General features: G+C 48.7%; 1 protein-coding gene across 3 annotated transcripts in view; it reads right to left on the bottom strand.

The window, feature by feature from the left end:
- GRAMD4 (GRAM domain containing 4) overlaps positions 1-18,618 on the bottom strand; it is a 2,133,975-nt gene that overhangs the window by 878,631 nt on the left and 1,236,726 nt on the right. For all 3 annotated transcript variants that reach the window (XM_069629242.1, XM_069629243.1, XM_069629244.1), the window contains 2 exons: positions 5,600-5,691; positions 180-271 (listed from right to left, as the gene is read on the bottom strand). In XM_069629242.1, coding sequence (XP_069485343.1) covers positions 180-271; positions 5,600-5,691 — 184 coding nt within the window. The remainder of the gene's footprint in view (positions 1-179; positions 272-5,599; positions 5,692-18,618) is intronic.

The following is an 18,618-nucleotide window of genomic DNA, read 5'->3' on the forward strand; positions in this document are numbered from 1 at the left end:
TTGAAAGAGTAAGCAGAGGTGCATTGAGCTCTCACAGCTAGCTGCATGTATACCGTCATCCACATGTGCACCTTTGCTAAATCACCAATAAGAGGACACCATTTTACTGCAGGAACAACATAAAACCATATAAGAGTCTGTTCCAAGAAGCCAAGCAATAACATCAATCAAGAAATTACCTGGCAATGAGATAATTTAGGGATAACCTCACAATTGCTAAAAATATGAACATTGGAATGGCCCAGCCATGCCAAACAGCATTCATGTAAATCTGCAAATGAAATGGAAAAAAATGTTTTAGTGAATGTTTAAAACGTTATAGTTTTTACAAGATTTTGCAAGTGCTCATATTTACATTTTGCTAAGGCTTTATTTTCCTTCACAATTCCCATATTGTTTTGCATGTATTAGCGTCAGAAAACATTATGGGCCACATTTAGAATTCACATCTTTTCTCACAGTCATGTATTCGAGCTCTGTGAAGTACGGCCATTGATGTTTTGCTACAGTACTGCTTAATGTACTGCTCCGTGGTTACACCTTGTGTTACCTGGCTCCCCTTTAACAAATGCTGTGCCCAGTGACATTATGGTTAATTTAATATTTGAACCCCAGTAGCATTCTGCAATTTCTCACAACAGCGTACATCACATCTGACCTCTCCACTTTTAAATGTTCACTACAGATCAAGGAGAAACACCATGCACACAGATCCAAAACATGATCTGAGGCTCATGACAACAGCCACATCGTTCACCTCCTCGAAGAACTCGACCTAGATGTCCTTGCTCTCACCGAGACATGGTTTACGGCCAGTTCTGTCACGAGTTTAAACACTCTCCTCCCTGTGGGCTACAAGATCCTATCCGAACCCAGAACCAACCGTCCTGGAGGTGGAGTAGCCCTGATCTTTCCGGAGGCATCCCAGCCTTTGTCATCCCTATGCAGGCCTACTCCTCCTTTGAATGCCTAGTCTACAGGCTCTCTATCTCTCCTGGCCTCTCTCTAACTGAATGAATGGGCCGAACCTCTCCTCTTCTCTCCTTGCCTCTCCTTCTCAACTCCTCCTCGGCCTGAACATCCACCTGGATGCTTCTAATCCCTCCTCCTGACTTTTCTGCAACCTCTGCAACATTCTATCTCTTTCCATTATGCCCTCTGGCTCGACACACACTGCCAGACATACTCTGGAGGTTCTCTTCATATCAGACATCCCACTCTCTAACCCTCTCACCACTCCTCTCCCTTGGACGGACCACTTTCTACTCTCCCCATCTGAAACTCTCTATCCCTCAGGCCAACCCTCCATACCCCCCCAGCATTGCCACCAACCTTCTCGGTCATGCAGCTCATGAAGCGTGCATCAGTGGATGCCTTTGCCTCTACTTTCTCTGCTCCTCCGACTCCTGTGGCTGACTCACACCCTGACACAGCCCTTACAAAATCTGCATCTTTCTATTTCCAACACCCTGGACATCCTTGCTCCTGTCATGAGAATCCAGCTGAAGCCTACCTCTAAGTGCAACTCTTTGTGTGATTCCGACCTCAGCGTCCTGAAACGAAAGTGCAGGGTGGCTGAGAGAAAGTGGAGCGCTTCAGGCGCATCCTCTGACAAACTGGCCTGCTGTCTGCTTCAAAGGCAAAACAGACTCTCTCCTGCCCAAGAAGTGAGCACACATTCAAGCCTGCATCTCTGTAGCCTCTAACAACACGGCCAAACTCTTTAAAATCTGCAAGGAACTGGCCTATTCTGTTGTAGTCTCTACCTCTCCTGTTCCCCTCCCAGGCCCTCTGTACGGCTTTGGCCTCTCACTTCTCTGCTAAAACTCCAGACATCCTGTCCTCTATCGTCTCTTCCTCTCCCTCTTCCTATCTCAGCCGCCCTTTGGCCATCTCTCCCTCTCCACCTCCTTTCTCCTCTTTCTCTCTGACAACACCTGACAAGGTTTCTAGACAAGTCCGTTCTAGGTAAGTGTCATCCAAACAGGTGCTCCCTAGCTCCTCCAGAACTATCCAGGAACATAGTGACACCCTCACTCCAGCCTTGGCCGATTTCTTTGTGCACCCCCCCCTCAAGAAGCAGTCTGCCAATACTACCTGCCCAGCAAACTATCGGCCAATCTCCATCAACCCTTCCCTGGACAAACTCTTGGAAAAGCAGGCCATCCCCAAGCTTACTCTCCAGACTGAATCTGTTGGTTGTCTCCATGACCCTCAGTCTGGCTTCAGAGCAGCCAGAGGCATGGAATCTGCTCTCCTGAACACCGTGAAGATCTGCTCTCTACCCTTGATGCATGCATTCTTTCTTTCCTCATCCTCCTTGATCTTTCCTCTGCTTTCGACACAGTCAACCACGCCATCCTGATCAATCGACTCTGAGAACCTGAGCATCATGGATCAGACCCTGGAGTTGCTGACCTCCTTCCTCTTGGACCGCCCCTCCCAAGTCCAACTTGGTCCTTTTCTGTCTGCCACCTCTCTCTCTACCTATCCTCTCACCCTGGTTTTCAACCTCTACTTGGCCCCTTTAGCCCACCTGATCTCTACCTTCTCCTCTAACTTTGTGTTATGCGGCTGACACTCAGCTTTCCTTCAGCCTCGCCTCAGCCTCCTCTCCTCTTTCACTCATTCCTGACTGTCTATCTGCGATTCAGGATTGGTGCGCCTCCAACGATTTCTGCCTTGATGCCAGTAAGACCGAGATCCTTCTCATTGGGAGCCCTGATCCTGCTTTCGCTCTCTCACTCTGGCCGCCCGCCTTGGGCCCCCTTCCTTCACTTTTCTGTGAGGCAAAAAACCTTGGTGTCATCTTCAACTCCACTCTCTCTTTCTCTCCTCACATCTCGAATGTCACCAAGCAGTCCCACTACACCTCCTCAAAAGGGACTTTTCCCTTTCTCACTTTCCCCCTGAAGCTTGCTGTCTCAGGAGCCCCGATTCTCTCCAGGCTGTACTACTGCAATCTGCCTTCCTCTACTCTCCACCCTCTGCAACTAATCAACAACAGGACTGCAAGACTTATCCTTGGCCTCAAGCCCAGGGACCGTATCTCTTCAGTCCTGAAATCTCTCACTGGCACCAAGGATTAAGTTCAAGGCCCTTTGCATTGTCCACAAGGCATTCTGGGGCTGTTGCCTGCACTACATCAAATGCTCTCTTCCAAAATACCTTCCTTCTCGAGCCCTTTGCTCCGCTACATCAAACTCTTTAAGGGTTAGACACTTCCCCAGGCAGGCGGTGGGGTAGATTTCTCTCCTTTGCAGGTTCCTCCCTCTGGAATGGGCTCCCTCCCCCTCTCAACCTTGAGCCGAACCACCTGAAGTTCTGGAAGCAGCTATAAACCTTCCTCTTCTCCTCTGCTTTTGCTCTCCCTCCCCCAACTGTCCTACCTGACCAACCTGTCTGCTGTACCTACTGGTTGCTTGGCTACCCACAGAGTCTCACTAGGTACCAGGCTCTTTCTTGATCAGCCACCCTTGCACTGCCTCCAGGCCTACCACGCACTTAGGGGCTGTAACTGTAACCCTACAGTCCCTTGTTCTCCTTGCACTACCCAGAGCCGCGCTGCCCTGGCTGCACTTACTCAGAGCATTGCTGCCATGTTTTCTCCTCCCCTCTCCCTTGCACTCCCCCTCCCTTTCCCCTTGCACCTCTCGTTCTCGCAGCTGCACAATCTAAATGACAGAAGGCCTAGTTCGATCACTTGTCTTGTCACGCCTAGAAACACTTGTATACAGGTGCTTCATAAATAACATAACATATATTAATAGTGGCTGGCCTGTTGACTACCCACAAGACTAAGTAAGACACACAACAGTCATCTATCTAATGAACAAAATATTGATACACCCAGGCCGAGAAGCTTACATGCACTCAGAGCCTGTCTACCCATGGTCTACCTGAATCAACACAACAGCAAAGTAACATTGAACCGCTACCTCTACTCCTTATTAACCTTTCCTGAGTCTTTGTCCCACAGATCCCAGAGAGTCAAGAGAGCATGAAAATGGTAGGAGAAGCACTATATAAAAGCCCATAACAACATAGTTCACTGAAGAGATTTCTGGTGTTAGACGTATTATGTAAAGCCATGGGTAATCTTCTGAATATCATGTTATCTCCTCCTATAATACTACGTTTTTAACAAGCTGATGTTGGCAAGGTTGGTTGTATTACATGGGACATGCTAATGTTCTGAAGATAAGGAAGACACATAACAGTATGTGGACATTTATTGAGTTCTGCTACAAAACACTTCTTAATCACAGGAACCATTCTAATCTGTGCCCCTGCAATGAACAGTATGGCAAAACGTTGACAGGCTATGTAAAACCACGATACATCACCTTGATCAAAATTAAGTGCCACTATAGACTGGTGTCTAAGAAGATAAGGAGAACAATTCACTTAAGTTTTAGATAGTCAATATCTCAATTGGATGCCACCAATATTGCACGAGTACAAACAGGAGCAGCACTGGAGATTACTTGCGATTGAGGAAAGTAGCTTGATTGCAGCAGGGCAAACTTCTGTCGCTGCAGCACTACAGCATGCACCTTGCAAAGAGCCTACAAAATGATCATTGGGTGTGTCGGAGGAACATTGGAAACATTTCCTCTCAACGACCCTCTACCAATCCCCAACTCCTAGATCTACTGGTGGGGTGTGTGTCATCCCATTTAATCAACTTGGCAAGAGCCAAGTTGAGTAAATGGGATGGACTGCTTTCTGGTGGTGTGGCAGACTAATGTTTGCATGGCTTTTGTTGCCCAGTTTGTGCTTGCTGATATGAGAACCACCTATCTGCAGTAGTAATATTGGAAATCTTTGGGAGCGCTAATGGAACTCTTGTACACAGCAGTAAAAGTGTTATGTGGATACAATTCACAAAAGCTTATTGCAAATAGGCATTACTTTCTCGAACAGCTCCGAACCACCATGGTTGCATAAAATATGGCAGGCCAGCATTTCGCCTTGGATGCCGGCATGTGAGAGCCAAACCATACGGTTCCAATAGTGGACCTTTCACGTTCCAGAATTGCTGAACTTCATTGTACTTAAGAGTATAGTTTGAAACTATGACACTTACAATTTGGATGTAGGACATATCAAAGCAGGTCTCCCCATGTATGATCCATGTACTGTACAACTAAGCATATAAAAAAATAAGGGTCAGAAACAAATTGGACCTTTCCATGCTTGCCTACCCAGATAATACTTTACATCACAACACTCCCCATTGCAGGTCTGATCTCTGGAATTCTTGATGTAAAGCATTACGAGAAGTCTGCCAAAATACTTGTCTGGCGGTTTGACAATCGGATGTATAGATGCATTTTTCTAACCAGTAACAAATCTACTTTTCATTGCCTATTTGCGACAGTTTCACAAAATCGTAAAGAACACAATAATATCCTACCCTGAGTGTTTTTGGGTAAACCAGAGAAAATAAACTAAACAAAAGTTTGCTTACCTCACTCTCCACCTGAGTAACCTTTTTGCAGTTAAGTTACAAAACTAGAACCCAATGCTTAAAATGCAGATTCCACAATAATCAATGACAGTAGTTAATAGAGTAAAGACTAGAGCACTCACTTACAATAAAGGCAATTACAGAAGTGTAGATGGAATGCCAGTCTGATAAGGCAGAAAGATTCTTCACAAAAGTTGTAACCGGTTTGGCACCTCTCTCTAAACAAGAAAAAAAAGAAAAAGAAACTGTTCACATCAAGGATTTCTACATGTTTTATTGGCTTTTCCACCAAAATGTCTCTTTACATCCGAATCAAATTGTTTAATCCACAATTTACATTATCCCGTTGAACTTGAGCAAAAATTACCCTTCTGTACTTTCTTAAAAACATGATGGATAAATTATAAATTACTCACTGTAGTGACTAGCGTACTTGTCCATAGTCCCATTTCCTTCGTACTGTATGTGCGTCCCTAGCTAAGGACAGGAGCAGAACCTTTTAACCCAGAAAAATAGTCTTCCCCATAAAATTTAGTTGCACGCAGGGCACGGCCCGGGAGCATGCGCTCCCTTGACTCCAACCCACCGGTGCCCCACCTCAGTCCTCTTTGACGCGTCAGCCACATTAAGTTTGCCTAATACCAATGTTTTTTTAACTAGGGGAGGATGGTGTTACGTATGGAGGAAGGGGGACTATGGACTAGGCTAGGAGTACATTAGTCACTATGGTGAGTAACTTATAATTACTCCTATGCCCCGTCCCCTTTCCTCCATACTGTATGGGCAATTGCAACTGATTGAAGCCCTGGGGTAGAGAGACCTGCAACTCTTAGGAAACAGGTTTTTAGGACCGCTTGGCCAAATGAAGCATCTGATCTGGCACTGGCGTCTAAGCAATAGTGCTTGCAGAAAGGCCGGTGGGTAGGCCCACATGGCCACTTTGCTGATGGTTTGCCCTGGCATGTGTCTTTGGAACGCAACCACAGCAGCTCTGGCTCTAACCGCAAGAGCGTGCATGTTTGCTGGCAACTTCATGCACTGCCCCTCGTAGTCTTCCTTGATGGTAAACGCATCCACCTGGCTATTGAGGCTTTGGAGGCTTGACTCCCTGGTTTTGACCCTCCGAAAGTGATAAACAAGGCATTCGACATGCGGAAGCCCTTAGCCCTGTCCAGTTAGAATTTGAGCGCTCTACGACACCGTTACAATGCAGGACCTTTTCTGCTTCATCCTGTAGATTTGGGAAGAAAGTTGGAAGGACCATTTCTTCATTGAGGTGAAAGGAAGACACAACCTTTTGGAGAAATAAGGAGTGTGTCCGTAGCACCACCAGGTCCCGATGGAACGTGCTATATGGCTCAGAAGTCACCAGTGCCAGAATTTCACTGATCCTGCACGCTGAGGTAAGGCCCACCAACAGCAGAGTCTTAACAGACTGCCAGAACCACGTTGAGATCACAGACCGGGTGTGGACGCTTTACAGGAGGGTTTAATCTGGTTAGTCCTGCAAGATGCCTTTTGACCACCGGCTTGGAGGTGGAGAAAAGGTTATCTCCAGACTTCCCGCATGCACCTATGGCTGCCAGGTAGGTGTGGCACGTGTCCATCTGCACCCTTGAGTGTGCTAGATGGGCTAAGGACACCATATGGTCTAGGGTGCACCCTAAGGGGTCTATGCCCTTCTCCCAATGGTAGAACCTGGTCCATTTACTTCTATATTGGCTCCTCGTGGATGCCCTTCTTGCCGCTTGGATGATGTCCAAATTGTCCTGCGAGAAATAGAGGTGCTGCATGGTTACGTGCTAAGGAACCGGGCTGCTAGAGCTAACTTCTCCAGGGAAGCGTGGACTACCACCCACCCCCCCTGTTGGTTTAGTGGTGGACCCGGCCCCACTGAGAGGGGAACTGGTGGTTGATTCGATAGTAGTAACAGCTCTGAGAACCACGGTCTGGCAGGCCACTGTGGTGAATTGAGATGTAGTCGCCCTGTCTCCCTGACCTTGCAGATGACCCTGTGTATTAACGGGGTGGGTGGGAATGTGCATGCTAACAATCCGTCCCACTGAATCTGCAACGCATCGCCCAGTGAAGCTGTGCCTTGACCCATATAGGACGCAAACTGGTGACACCTCCTGTGGAGCGAGGTGGCATATAGTTCTACCTGTAGATGACAGCATTTGTTGAAGATCTCCCTCATGACCCTCTTGTTCAACTGACATTAGTATTTGTCGTTTCCCAGCCTGCTGAGCCTGTCCACCTCTAGGCTGGATTCCCCCGGCAGGTGGATGACCGAGAGCGATATGTTGTTCGCTATTCATCTGAATGCAGATCGGGCTGTTGATAACTGGGAGGAAAGCTTTCAGAGCTAGCCATTTAGACATAATTGCGAGCCAATGTATGTGCCTGTCCTGTCTCAACCACAGGCTGTGCACACTGTGTTCATTCAAAGTTGCTCCCCAACCCTTGAGGGAGGAGACTGTGGTAATAGCGTATTAGGGTTGCGGCTGTTTAAATGGTCTGCCAGCCAAGAGAATGGTGTTTGTCCTCCACCAAAGTAGGTCCTGGTGAAGGTGTGATGGTATGCTGACGGATGCTATTTGTGAGCCAGTTTTCTGACTCCAAGACGCTGAGAAATGTAGCTGCAGCCTCCTGACAAGCTTCCATAATACCTAGAAAGTGCTGGTACCTCCATGCTGAAGTTACCGCCCTGCTTAGGAAATGCCCTGTAGCCGCTTTGATCACTGCAATCTTGTCCGCGATGGGGAAGATCTTCTCTGCTTTCCTATGCCAGATGAGATCCAAGCAGGTCAAGGACTGAGTAGGTTGAAGCTGTGACTTCTTGAGGTTGATGGATGATCTCAGTTCGTATAGAGTATGCATAAGCCAGGCTACTGTGTTCTCGACTCCCTCTGGAGAATCCACTTGCACCAGCCAGTTGTGGAGGTATGGATAGAGGTAGTGGCCTTCGACCTGAGCAGTGCTGGCACCGCATTCATTAGTCTCAAACACCTTGGGGACTGAATTGAGACCAAATGGGAGAACTTTGTATTGGAAGTGGAAGCCCATGACCTGCAAGTGTAAGAAGGAATGATGGGCCTGCCAAATAGGGACGTGTGGGTATGCATCCTTCAGATCCAGGGAGCACATCCAGTCTCCCCCACACAGGGCCTCGGCTATCAATGCTGGCATAAACCTCTTGAACTTTTGAAGGGGTAGGAAAAGGTTTACGATGTGAAAGATCGTGGACAACTCTTGGGCCTTCGGTATAGCGAAGATGCAGGAGTAAAATCCCCAGTCTCGTTTTGATTGAGGTGGGGGACGGGGGACTTCCTTTACTGCCTTGTTTACTACTAGAGAGCGGATCTCCATCAGGAGAGATTTCACACCAATCTGCAGGACAGTGGGGGCAAGGGAGATCCTGAGGTATAAGAAGGCAGAAGCCCTGGGAAATCACAGAATCGTCCATGAGTCCACAAACCTTGTCTGCAAGGACTGAAAGTGAAGGGAAAGCCTGTCCCCGGAGAGATGTGGATCCTGATGACCCCGTCACTGCTTCTTCCCCTCTGAGGATGGTGCCTGGGAGGGGAACTGGAAGAAATCCTTGTGTGTAGTCTTCTGCTGTTTATGCCGGTATTGGCTAGGAGAGGTGTCGAATTGCCTAGTCCGACGGTGCAGGAAGCCCCTGAAACCACCAAAAGCATGACCGCGACTGGCTCTGGCCAAAGCTCTTAGAAGCCAGCTTTGCAAGTATAGCCAGGGATTTGGCGGTTTGGGAGCTGTTCTTTTTCTTGTCCAACTATTCATCAGTGGACAAATGGAACAGGTCCCCTCCTTCAAATGGTAGATCGAGAAGGTTTAGCTCTACTTGGTCAAAAATATTTGACCTTTTCCAATGTGACCTAATTTTCTTTGGTAGTTTCTTTGTCGAAAATGCACAGGGGGTGTGGATACCCACCTCCCTCAGGTCATGGCTTCCTTCCATAAATCGGCCATGTACAAGTTGTAAAGAGTTGGAGCTACTAAATAATCTTGTTTAACGCCCCTTGAAACCAGGATGTCTCTGGACAAGTCTCCTCTCTGATTAAGCATAACTTTAGTTCTGCTACCAGAGTATAACATTAGAATCATGGTCAGCAGACCCGGGTCAATATCCCATTTTGAGGGCTTCTTCCAAAGGCAACAGAGGTCGACATTATCAAAGACTGCTGAGAGGTCGACAATGGCTACGTACAAATTTGTATGCGTGCCAGCCCCGACCTCGGAGAGGCAGGCATGTAGAGCCATTCCAAATTGAAGGGTTCACACCCCTCTGCTGAACTCTGTCTGTAGCGGGTGTAAACAGTTTGATTTTCCTGCCCAGGTTCTAAGAACCATTGTTGCAAACACCTTGGAGGAGGTATCTAGTAGCGAGATAGGTCGATAGCTACTGGGGGAGACCCTATCGCTCTTTTTTTAAATGGGTATACGTATAGAACTGTGCCATGAATCTGGGCACACCCCTTTAGATGCTATCTGCCTAAATAGATTGCCCAAGCTGTCAGCCCATAACTGCAAATTATTTTTCAGGACCATATTTGTCACACCGTCTGGGCCGATTGCGCTGGAATTATTAAGGTTCATAATGATTAGTTCCAGGTCCTCCTTCTCAAATGTAGCATCCCACACATGTGGCTGAACCTCCTTCTCCCACCCTTGAGTTGGTTGAGCAGGATCCTCAATAAACCTTGACTTGAAAGAATTAACCCATTCTTCCGCTGCCAACCCTGACGTTTGTAGTGCTGATTCGATTATGTGCTTTCGATTGAGAATCAACCATATTCCCCGTTTGTCTTTTTGTACCAGTTTTAACAGTGTGGCCTGATTACAGTGGATATATTTCCTTGTTTTGTAATGTTTGCTCCACAACCTGTATTTCTGCTTCAGTGCAGTTATGGCCATTGACTCCTGTAAGGTATTCTGTCCCTTTGTTTTTTTTCACCAGCCTAATTTCTTTAGTTAGTAGTCGCTTCTTCTCACTCACCTCCCTATCAAACATGTGTTGATGACCTTCGTTGATTAGCTTTAGAGGGTGTGCCTGGAACAATTCAGCCACTTTACTTAGTTTTGCCAGGAGGGTCGGAAACAATACCGGTGAACACATGCCCCTCCTGTTCTCCGAGTCCCTCCCACCAGAATGCCAACTTTTTATTTGCTAACCTCACATTGGCGCTGCGCTGGGTCAGTCTTTCCCCTGCTCCCTCTATGAGAATATTTATATCTCCCATAATATCCTTCTTATGCACCAAGGGGGGCATTAAAACCATAGGCATAAGGAGGGAGTGATCGCTCAGAGTGGTGTGGACTATCTCTAGATGTTGGAAGCCTGGTGCAATCCATGTTCCTCGTGAATATGAAATCAAAAGTTGCAGAGGTGAATGCATTGGCCCAAGTAGGAATATATCCTTCAGCTTCCCGTCCCCCATCAAATTTGTTTGAGTAAAATCCCATCTGGATAGAAATAGTGACCACTCCTGCCCTATATTAGCCCTTCTAGTATGGCCAATACTAATACTTTCCATCACCCTCTCACCCAACTCTGAGTGGTCTCCTGCCGTCACCATACAATTGCAATTGATCGTAATCTTCATTAAAAAAAAACAGAAATCAATCACATCCTACATTAAGAATAACAGAACAAAAGTAGACTCAGGCAAGCAAAGCAGTGAATAACAAATGTCAAGAGAGATGTCCACAAAGCAGACAACCTGCAAATTTCACAGATAGATATGCCACCAGCTGCAGGCCAGGAAGCAGGCAACCACAGGAAAATAACCCTTATTCATTGGGGAATGCAGCATCTGAGCAATCTCATAAGCAAGGGAAATCACAAAGTAAATTCACCTAATGAAGATAGAGGTAGACGTTTATCCACCTGTCACATAGTGCCCAAAATTTACGTTGAGACTCAATGACTGTTACAGGATCTTTATGGCAACATTTGTGGGCCTTGAGGCCACCCCTCCCTCTCTCTGGTCTCCTCTGGCATTACCGCTCTAGCCCAGGCATCTGTAATCCCAGTTAGTGCTACCTAAGTGTTACCTCTACTTTCTTGAGATCTGCTATTCCCTGGAAGGATCCCCATAAAACATTGGCTGTCTAGTTACCTCTGCAACTTCCTAACTGTCCCTGCTCTAACCAGTTCTTCGTGTCCAAAGATATTCATGTAATCTACCATGCTCTTGCTCAGTTAGATTCAGCTGAGTTTACTCACTCCTAGGCTTGCCACCACCTCCTATTCTCTTTCTACTTAGGTCTGAAATTACTACTCCCTAAAATCTGCTATCCCTCGGATGTTTCACCCTGCATTCCTCTTGACGCTACCATTTTTTTTGCTACTTCTCTATTCGCCACCGCGAAAACGGATACTACTGTCTTACATTTGCTAACACTCTCCACCTCCCACAACAACTCTCCTCCACCACTTCTACAACTCTCATGCTCCTTCTACTACTCTCCTTCACCCACCACCACCACTAATACTACTCTCCTTCTCCCACCACTACTCTCCTCCTCCTCCTCCTCCTCCTCCTCCCACCACCACCACCACCACTACCACTACTACCACTACTACTCTTCTCAAACCACTACTTCTCAAACACCCTCCTTTCACTTTGTATCTTTTACCCCACATCCACTCCTTACACCAGCTTCTACACACTGACATCACTATGTCCCTTAAGTCAATACCTCAATTTCGTCACAGCATGCATCAAAACACTCCACTCCTTCCTTCCTCCTGCTTGTCTCTTGGGCATCCAACTACACTGATCTCACATGGATAGTCCACACCCACCTTCCTGTCCCCTTCCTTAAACTGCCTCCCTCTGGGTTTGGCCCGCTTTCCTGCCCAATGCTGCTGTTCTTTTCCCTAGCTAGACCTGTGCGTGTGTATGCAACAGAGTAGATAAAAGGGGTCATGCCCCACGCCCTTCTACAGCATGGGACCAAAGATGGCATCTGACTTTGGCCCGAGACGTCCCAGGTTCCACACATGTTTGAGTTGTTTTAAGTAATCCGGGAAAGGTGGCTATTCCTCCCCAGTCATCTCTGGTGATCTAAGGGAGCTGCTCCTGTAGTGTAGAGGTCCGCTGGTGGGCTTCTCCCATTACATGGCGCAAGCTATCATTTGGGGATAGTGCCCTGCTGCAGAAGGCACCACTCGCTCTCTCCTCCCCAGCAGGCGCTCCTCACTCCCTCACGTGTTTGGCTGCGCATTCACAGGGCAGAGTCCCCTTGCTGGGGAACACTCCTATTTCTTCATGAGGTCTCGACTTCATCTTTCAGCCCAGCAGCCCCACTGTTCCTCCGCTGTTGGCTCTAAGCATTGTCTCAGTGGCCTCTGAGGAAAGAAACGTGCCAATCTCAGCCAGAGGCAAAGCTGGAGACAGAGGTCTGCAAAAAAAAACATTCAGGCAACAGGAAAAGGAATAGTGTTTGTGGCCTTATCCTCTGGCTCGTTTTTGCCACTAAGCCCAGAGAAGAGGTATTTGAACTCTCTTAACAAGGCCAGATTACTTGCCTTGTCATACACCCATTTTACCAGATACAAACACCACAGATTTTCACTGCTGAAACTGAGGTGTAGTATAAGTAAAATCTCACTGCCCTATCGACAGAGGATGAAGCTTGTTGAGCTGCCTGGAAAATGGCCGCTAAGCTTTGAGCTCGGTGTATTTCAGCGCATAATCCGACATCAACGGCGAGAGTTGTGCACATCCAGCCATGTACTATATCCCTGCATGCTGTTAAAGTCGTGGGCTACACTTACGTCCAACCCTGAAGAAAATTGGAGTCTTGGTGCCTCAGAACGACCGCCTGCTGCTTTGGCAGAGTGTGGGGCCTGCTGGTGACTGGGCTGCGGCTGCACTGCGGGTGACGTGGTGTGCGGCTGCCTGTCCCTGGGGCAGAGCTTGACCCGGCACTTTCGCAGAGGCGGGCCCGCACCGTCTGCTTCAGCTGGAGCGCATTGTGCCCTCACATCTGAGCCTATGGCCCGGCAGACGTTGTGGCCGCTGTTCGCCCTGGGGCTGGCGCCGCGGGTGGCTCGCGCCAGCATTTGCCCCGCTCATCGTGTGTGGGACCATCCAGCTGCTTCTTCCATCCAGGTACCGCCGGGCCGTCCTGATCAGTGGAGCCTGCCTCCCCACCGCCTCCCAACACTGTACCTGTGCGGTGTGGTCAAGGACGCCGCCACATTACACGTCTGGCTGGGTGCCGCTATCTGTTGCAGCCAAACCCTGCCTAAGAGGACTGCTGATTGCTGCACGAGCCCCAGACACCAGTGGGTCTCTCTCATTTTCAGGTGAGAGATAGAGTGGAGCCACCTCTGGCAGAATCTGGGCCACCTTTTGCCGTGGCCTTCCGGCCCCCTCCGTTGCTCCGCTTCTCAACGCTTCATTACATCTGCCTAACCCAGTGCCCAAACCGTGGCTTGTTCCCCCTCTGCAACCCACGCCATAATAAATGCTTCCAGGCCGCGTGAGGACTACCGACATTCTCATTGGCCCTGGATACCAGTGGAGCTGCCGTGGATCCAAGTGGGCGACCTAGGCGAGCCACTTATTGTAGACATTTGCTCCCTCTCACAACAGCCTTTCAGACTCCTCTTAGCTCCTCTTTACACCTGCTCAGCCTAGCGCCTGTACAGCGGTGTGCTCCCCTTTGTTACCCACGACATAACAAACGTTTCGAGGGAGGTCTGCACGCGCTGAACATCCCTCCCTTTGCTGGGCGCCCGGGTCCTGGCGACCACTACCACCTCATTACATTAGGGGAGAGGGACTGTCGATGCCCCCATGCACTGGTAATACATAATCTTCGCTGTCTCCACTGAATGCTGTCTAGGACCTCTCCATTAAAACTGTGGATCATCGTGTGTGAGCTGTAGCCGGTTGGGCACACATACGTCTGGCTTACGCAGCCGTTGCCCGCCTCGCCTGCACTGTGGGACTCAAACTTGTTGGTGTTGCCAGCGAGCCGGGCCGCCCCCTCTACAGATAAACGGTCCCTATCCCACTGGTGTACATCTTAACCTCCTCGACCCCTGGCTGTGGTTCCTGGCCTCTGGCCGGCCTCACTGTTGACAACCACATTGCATTTGATCCAGGTGCTATACACTCAGATTGCAGTGACCTCTGGCTGCATAGCTATGTCGAATGGAGCTCGTGGCTCTAGCAAAGTGGGGGCCATGGACAAATTTGCAAAGGCAGCCCCCTGCCCTGAATCAGGCCCCTCAACCACCAACCAGGAAGAACCTGACTCACGCCCAGGTACACCAACTCCCGACTAGGCGGCAATGATGGAGTCCATGACAAAGAACTTTGCTTCCTTTCATGAGAAGCTTGACGACATCAACACCAATTTTGCATCACTCAAGTCTCAGATTAACCAGGCTGGCACCAGGATCACAGATGTTGAGTCTAGCATCGGCGCCAACGAGGATGGTCTGCGCACCCTTCAGGATAAAGTCGCATCACTCACACGCGACATGAAGACCGCTAAAGCTTTTAAGTGTGATGAATTGGAATCTAGGTCGTACAGAAATAATGTTCGAATTATTGATGTACCGGAAAATGCCCTCAAAGCTTGCATGGAACCAGCAGTGGAAAACCTGCTTAAAGAGCTGCTAGATGACCCTGATCTGTCTCCTTTCTTCACAGTCGAACGTGCACATCAGGTTCTCTCCCATCACCCTAAGCCTGGTGATTTTCCTAGGCCTATCATCGCCAGGATTCTCAATTATAGAGATAGGGATCTCATCCTTCGCCTATCAAGAGAAAAGGGTGAGCTACGTCTCTGCTCCCAAATCATCAGTATCTTCCCCGACTTCTCTGTTGGGGTGCAGCAAGAGAGGCGTCTACTTGGTGTTAAAAAACTTTTGAGGGAGCAAAATGTTTCATACGCCATGGTGTTCCCTGCACGACTCAAATTCACCTTCAGGCAGAAGCTATACTTTTTTTACTGTCCCGGATGAGGCTGACCCCTTCATAACTCCGCTGAAGACCTCATGGACAACGGCTGAGTCATATCTCCTTTGCCCTATGCAGGGCGTGGCCCAGCAATTGTCGCTCGTCAGCCCTTGGGCTAATGACAACCAGAAACACCTTCCCCTCACTATAATTGTGCTTCGCCCGACATATCCTAGTCATGCTGTCATTCCTGGCTGTGACCAACCACCCTTGGGTGACCAATCAGCTACCTTGTGTTTATCACCATTAGATGAGGTCACCTTCTTACCACGCCATTTGTCGTTTACAGCACCTGTCATTGATGGTCACGGTTATTGTTACTTTAACTTTACTCCTTATACCTGCTAGCACCGGTGTGGTGTCCCTTGTCATGGTGCTACACCCCGCCGATCTATGCGCCAGTCCTGGTACTTCATTTCTCCTGTTAGTTGAATGCACGGCAACTGCGCACCCCTTTACAGTCGCAATGGTTGTGTTTGAATGTTCTCCGGGTATAGGCCCCTGTTGTTCCAACAGTACGCCCGGTCCATGTTGGGACTGGCCTGCTGATACCTATTTGGGTAACTCTGTTGGGAAATTGGGGTGGTGGGTTGGAAGGGACACTGCTGTCCATAAGGGGGTGGTGGGAGGTTTTGTTGGGGGGGGTTATATTGAAAACAGTGGAGGTGATTCAGCATTGCATGGCGTGTCGGTGCACAGTAACGGTAGGGCTCCTTCACATGGATGCACTCTGGGACATGCTACTTGGGATGTTCCTTGAAATGATGTAATATCCATCACTGTGATGTCCTGGAACTTCCGGGGGTTGAGTAATCATATTAGGATGCGCAAAATCACTGCCTATGCTCAGAGACATGGGGCTAGGATACTCTTTTTGCAGGACACATTCATGAGGCCACCGTGTGACTTGTGTTGCACCTGCTTGGGGTCCGCACAGATGCTACACTACCTATTCCACGCAAGCCAGAGGTGTATTTACACTGATTCACAAATCCGTCAAATTCGCACTCCACAAGAGTCATATAGATCCAGATGGTAGGTACATAGTGCTCTACTGTAGGATAGTAAATAGGGAGTACCTCCTTGTAAATACTTTTGGTCCCAGTGTGGACTCCCCAGAATTCTTTGAGGCCATTGTTTCCCTATTGCTGGGCTACGTTGGGATCCAGATCATCTGGGGAGGCGACATGAATTTGATACTGGACCCTGGTGTGGACAGGACTGGCACTGCACCCCGGGCCCTATCTCGTGCAGCATGCAGACTACAACAACATCTCCCTACACTTGAGGTGAGACGCCTGGAGGACACTTCATCCCTTACTGCTAGAGTATACCTACTACTCGTCGGTTCACGACAGCTCCTCTAGAATAGATCTGTTCCTGGTTTCTAATAACCTGATGGGCAAGATAGATAGGGCACAGGTACTTACCTGGACATTCTCCAACCATGCCCTGATCACCCCGTCTGTGGACCTTCATATTCCCACACCTACGTGCAGCATGTGGCATTTTAAATCTACTGCTTTACTTGACATTGTATTCAAGGCCGACATAGTATCGGACATAGATACCTACTTTGCATGTAACTCCTTACAGGACACCACAGCTGGTGTCCGTTGGGACACCTTTAAAGTGTATATCAGAGGGACGTCCATCTCGGGGGAAGCCGGAGTGCTGAAAATCATAAGAAACAACCTTGGTAGGTCAGAATATAAGATGAAATCTCTGGAAAACGACAGCATGGCAGCAACAGACCCGGCCAAACTTGCACTGATCAGCAAAGAACACAAGGTCTTCAAGTCGCATGCTAAGAGGGAGGTACAATTCCTTAGCCGCCCGCAGGCCGCTGGGAAATATGGGGAGGGCGAGAGACCAGGTAAAACGCTGGCGAAACTAACCAGAGCCAATGGAGGCAGGAACAGGTCACGTCCATCAAGGATCCACATGGTATCCCACAATGGTCAGACCAGCAAATGCTCAAGATCAACACTGATTTCTATACCGACCTCTATACCTCGCCCCCGGAACCCAGTGAACAACATATGAGAGACCTCCTAGATCAGATCCCCACTACAGTCATCTCCCCCTCAACTAGGGACCAATTAGATTCCCCAATTCTCCTAGAGGAGATCGTCAAAGCCATATCGGACCTACCGAAGGGTAGAGCTCCAGGCCCGATGGTCTCATGCCTGAATTCTATTAAGCGCATGTAGCCATCTTGGCCCCCAAACTGCTGGAGCTCTGGAACAAATCTCTCCGTAGCTCTGTCCTCCCTCCATCCATCCCTGCGTGAAGCAATCATAACAGTGCTGCTCAAGCCAGACAAGCCTGGCGATGAATGCGGCTCCTATAGGCCCCTCTACCTCATGAATATTGATACAAAGATTTTCACCGTTTCCTTCCATTTATGACACAACTAGTACACGAGGACCAAGAGGGATTTGTACCTGGCAGGTCTACTTCTCAACATCCGGCGGCTCTTTAACGTGATGACTAGAATCGACCAGGACTCTATTGCCTTTGCCGTCACATTGGACGCCCAGAAAGCATTTAATATGGTCCCGTGGAAACACATGTGGCTGGTTCTAGGGACAATGGGGTTTGGTCCAAACATGATTGGGTACATCAAATTACTATACACTGCCCCAGCCGCTAGGGTCCAGGTCAAATCCTTCACCTCTTCACTATTTACGCTTTTCAGGGGCACCTGTCAGGGATGCCCCTTCTCGGCCATTCTGTTTGCACTTGTAATAGAACCCATGGCGGACTACGTCGAGAACGTCACATTCATAGAGGGATACGGTTAAAGGACACCCCAAGATTATTTTTCTTTATGCAGACGATGCACTGCTATATATCAGGGACCCCGTCGCCCATCTAGATCCTATCTTGCGGGACATCACCTGCGTGGGCACCTTCTCGGGATTCACGATCAATTACTCTGAGATTTTTCCGCTCACTAAGACCACCCAACAACCTGCCTCAGAGTATCTGCTCCGCTGGTCCCCCGGAGGTATTCGATATTTAGGTGTCCGTATGTCCCTGTCCAAGGCCAACTTGCTAGCCGACAATTACTTGGCGGTGGCACAGCATGCTGAGTCGAAGATTGCACGGTGGCGCTCTCTCCCACTATCACTC

The sequence above is a fragment of the Ambystoma mexicanum genome, chromosome 12 (assembly GCF_040938575.1).
Source record: "Ambystoma mexicanum isolate Mex_15411 chromosome 12, UKY_AmexF1_1, whole genome shotgun sequence".
Lineage (NCBI taxonomy): Eukaryota > Metazoa > Chordata > Amphibia > Caudata > Ambystomatidae > Ambystoma > Ambystoma mexicanum.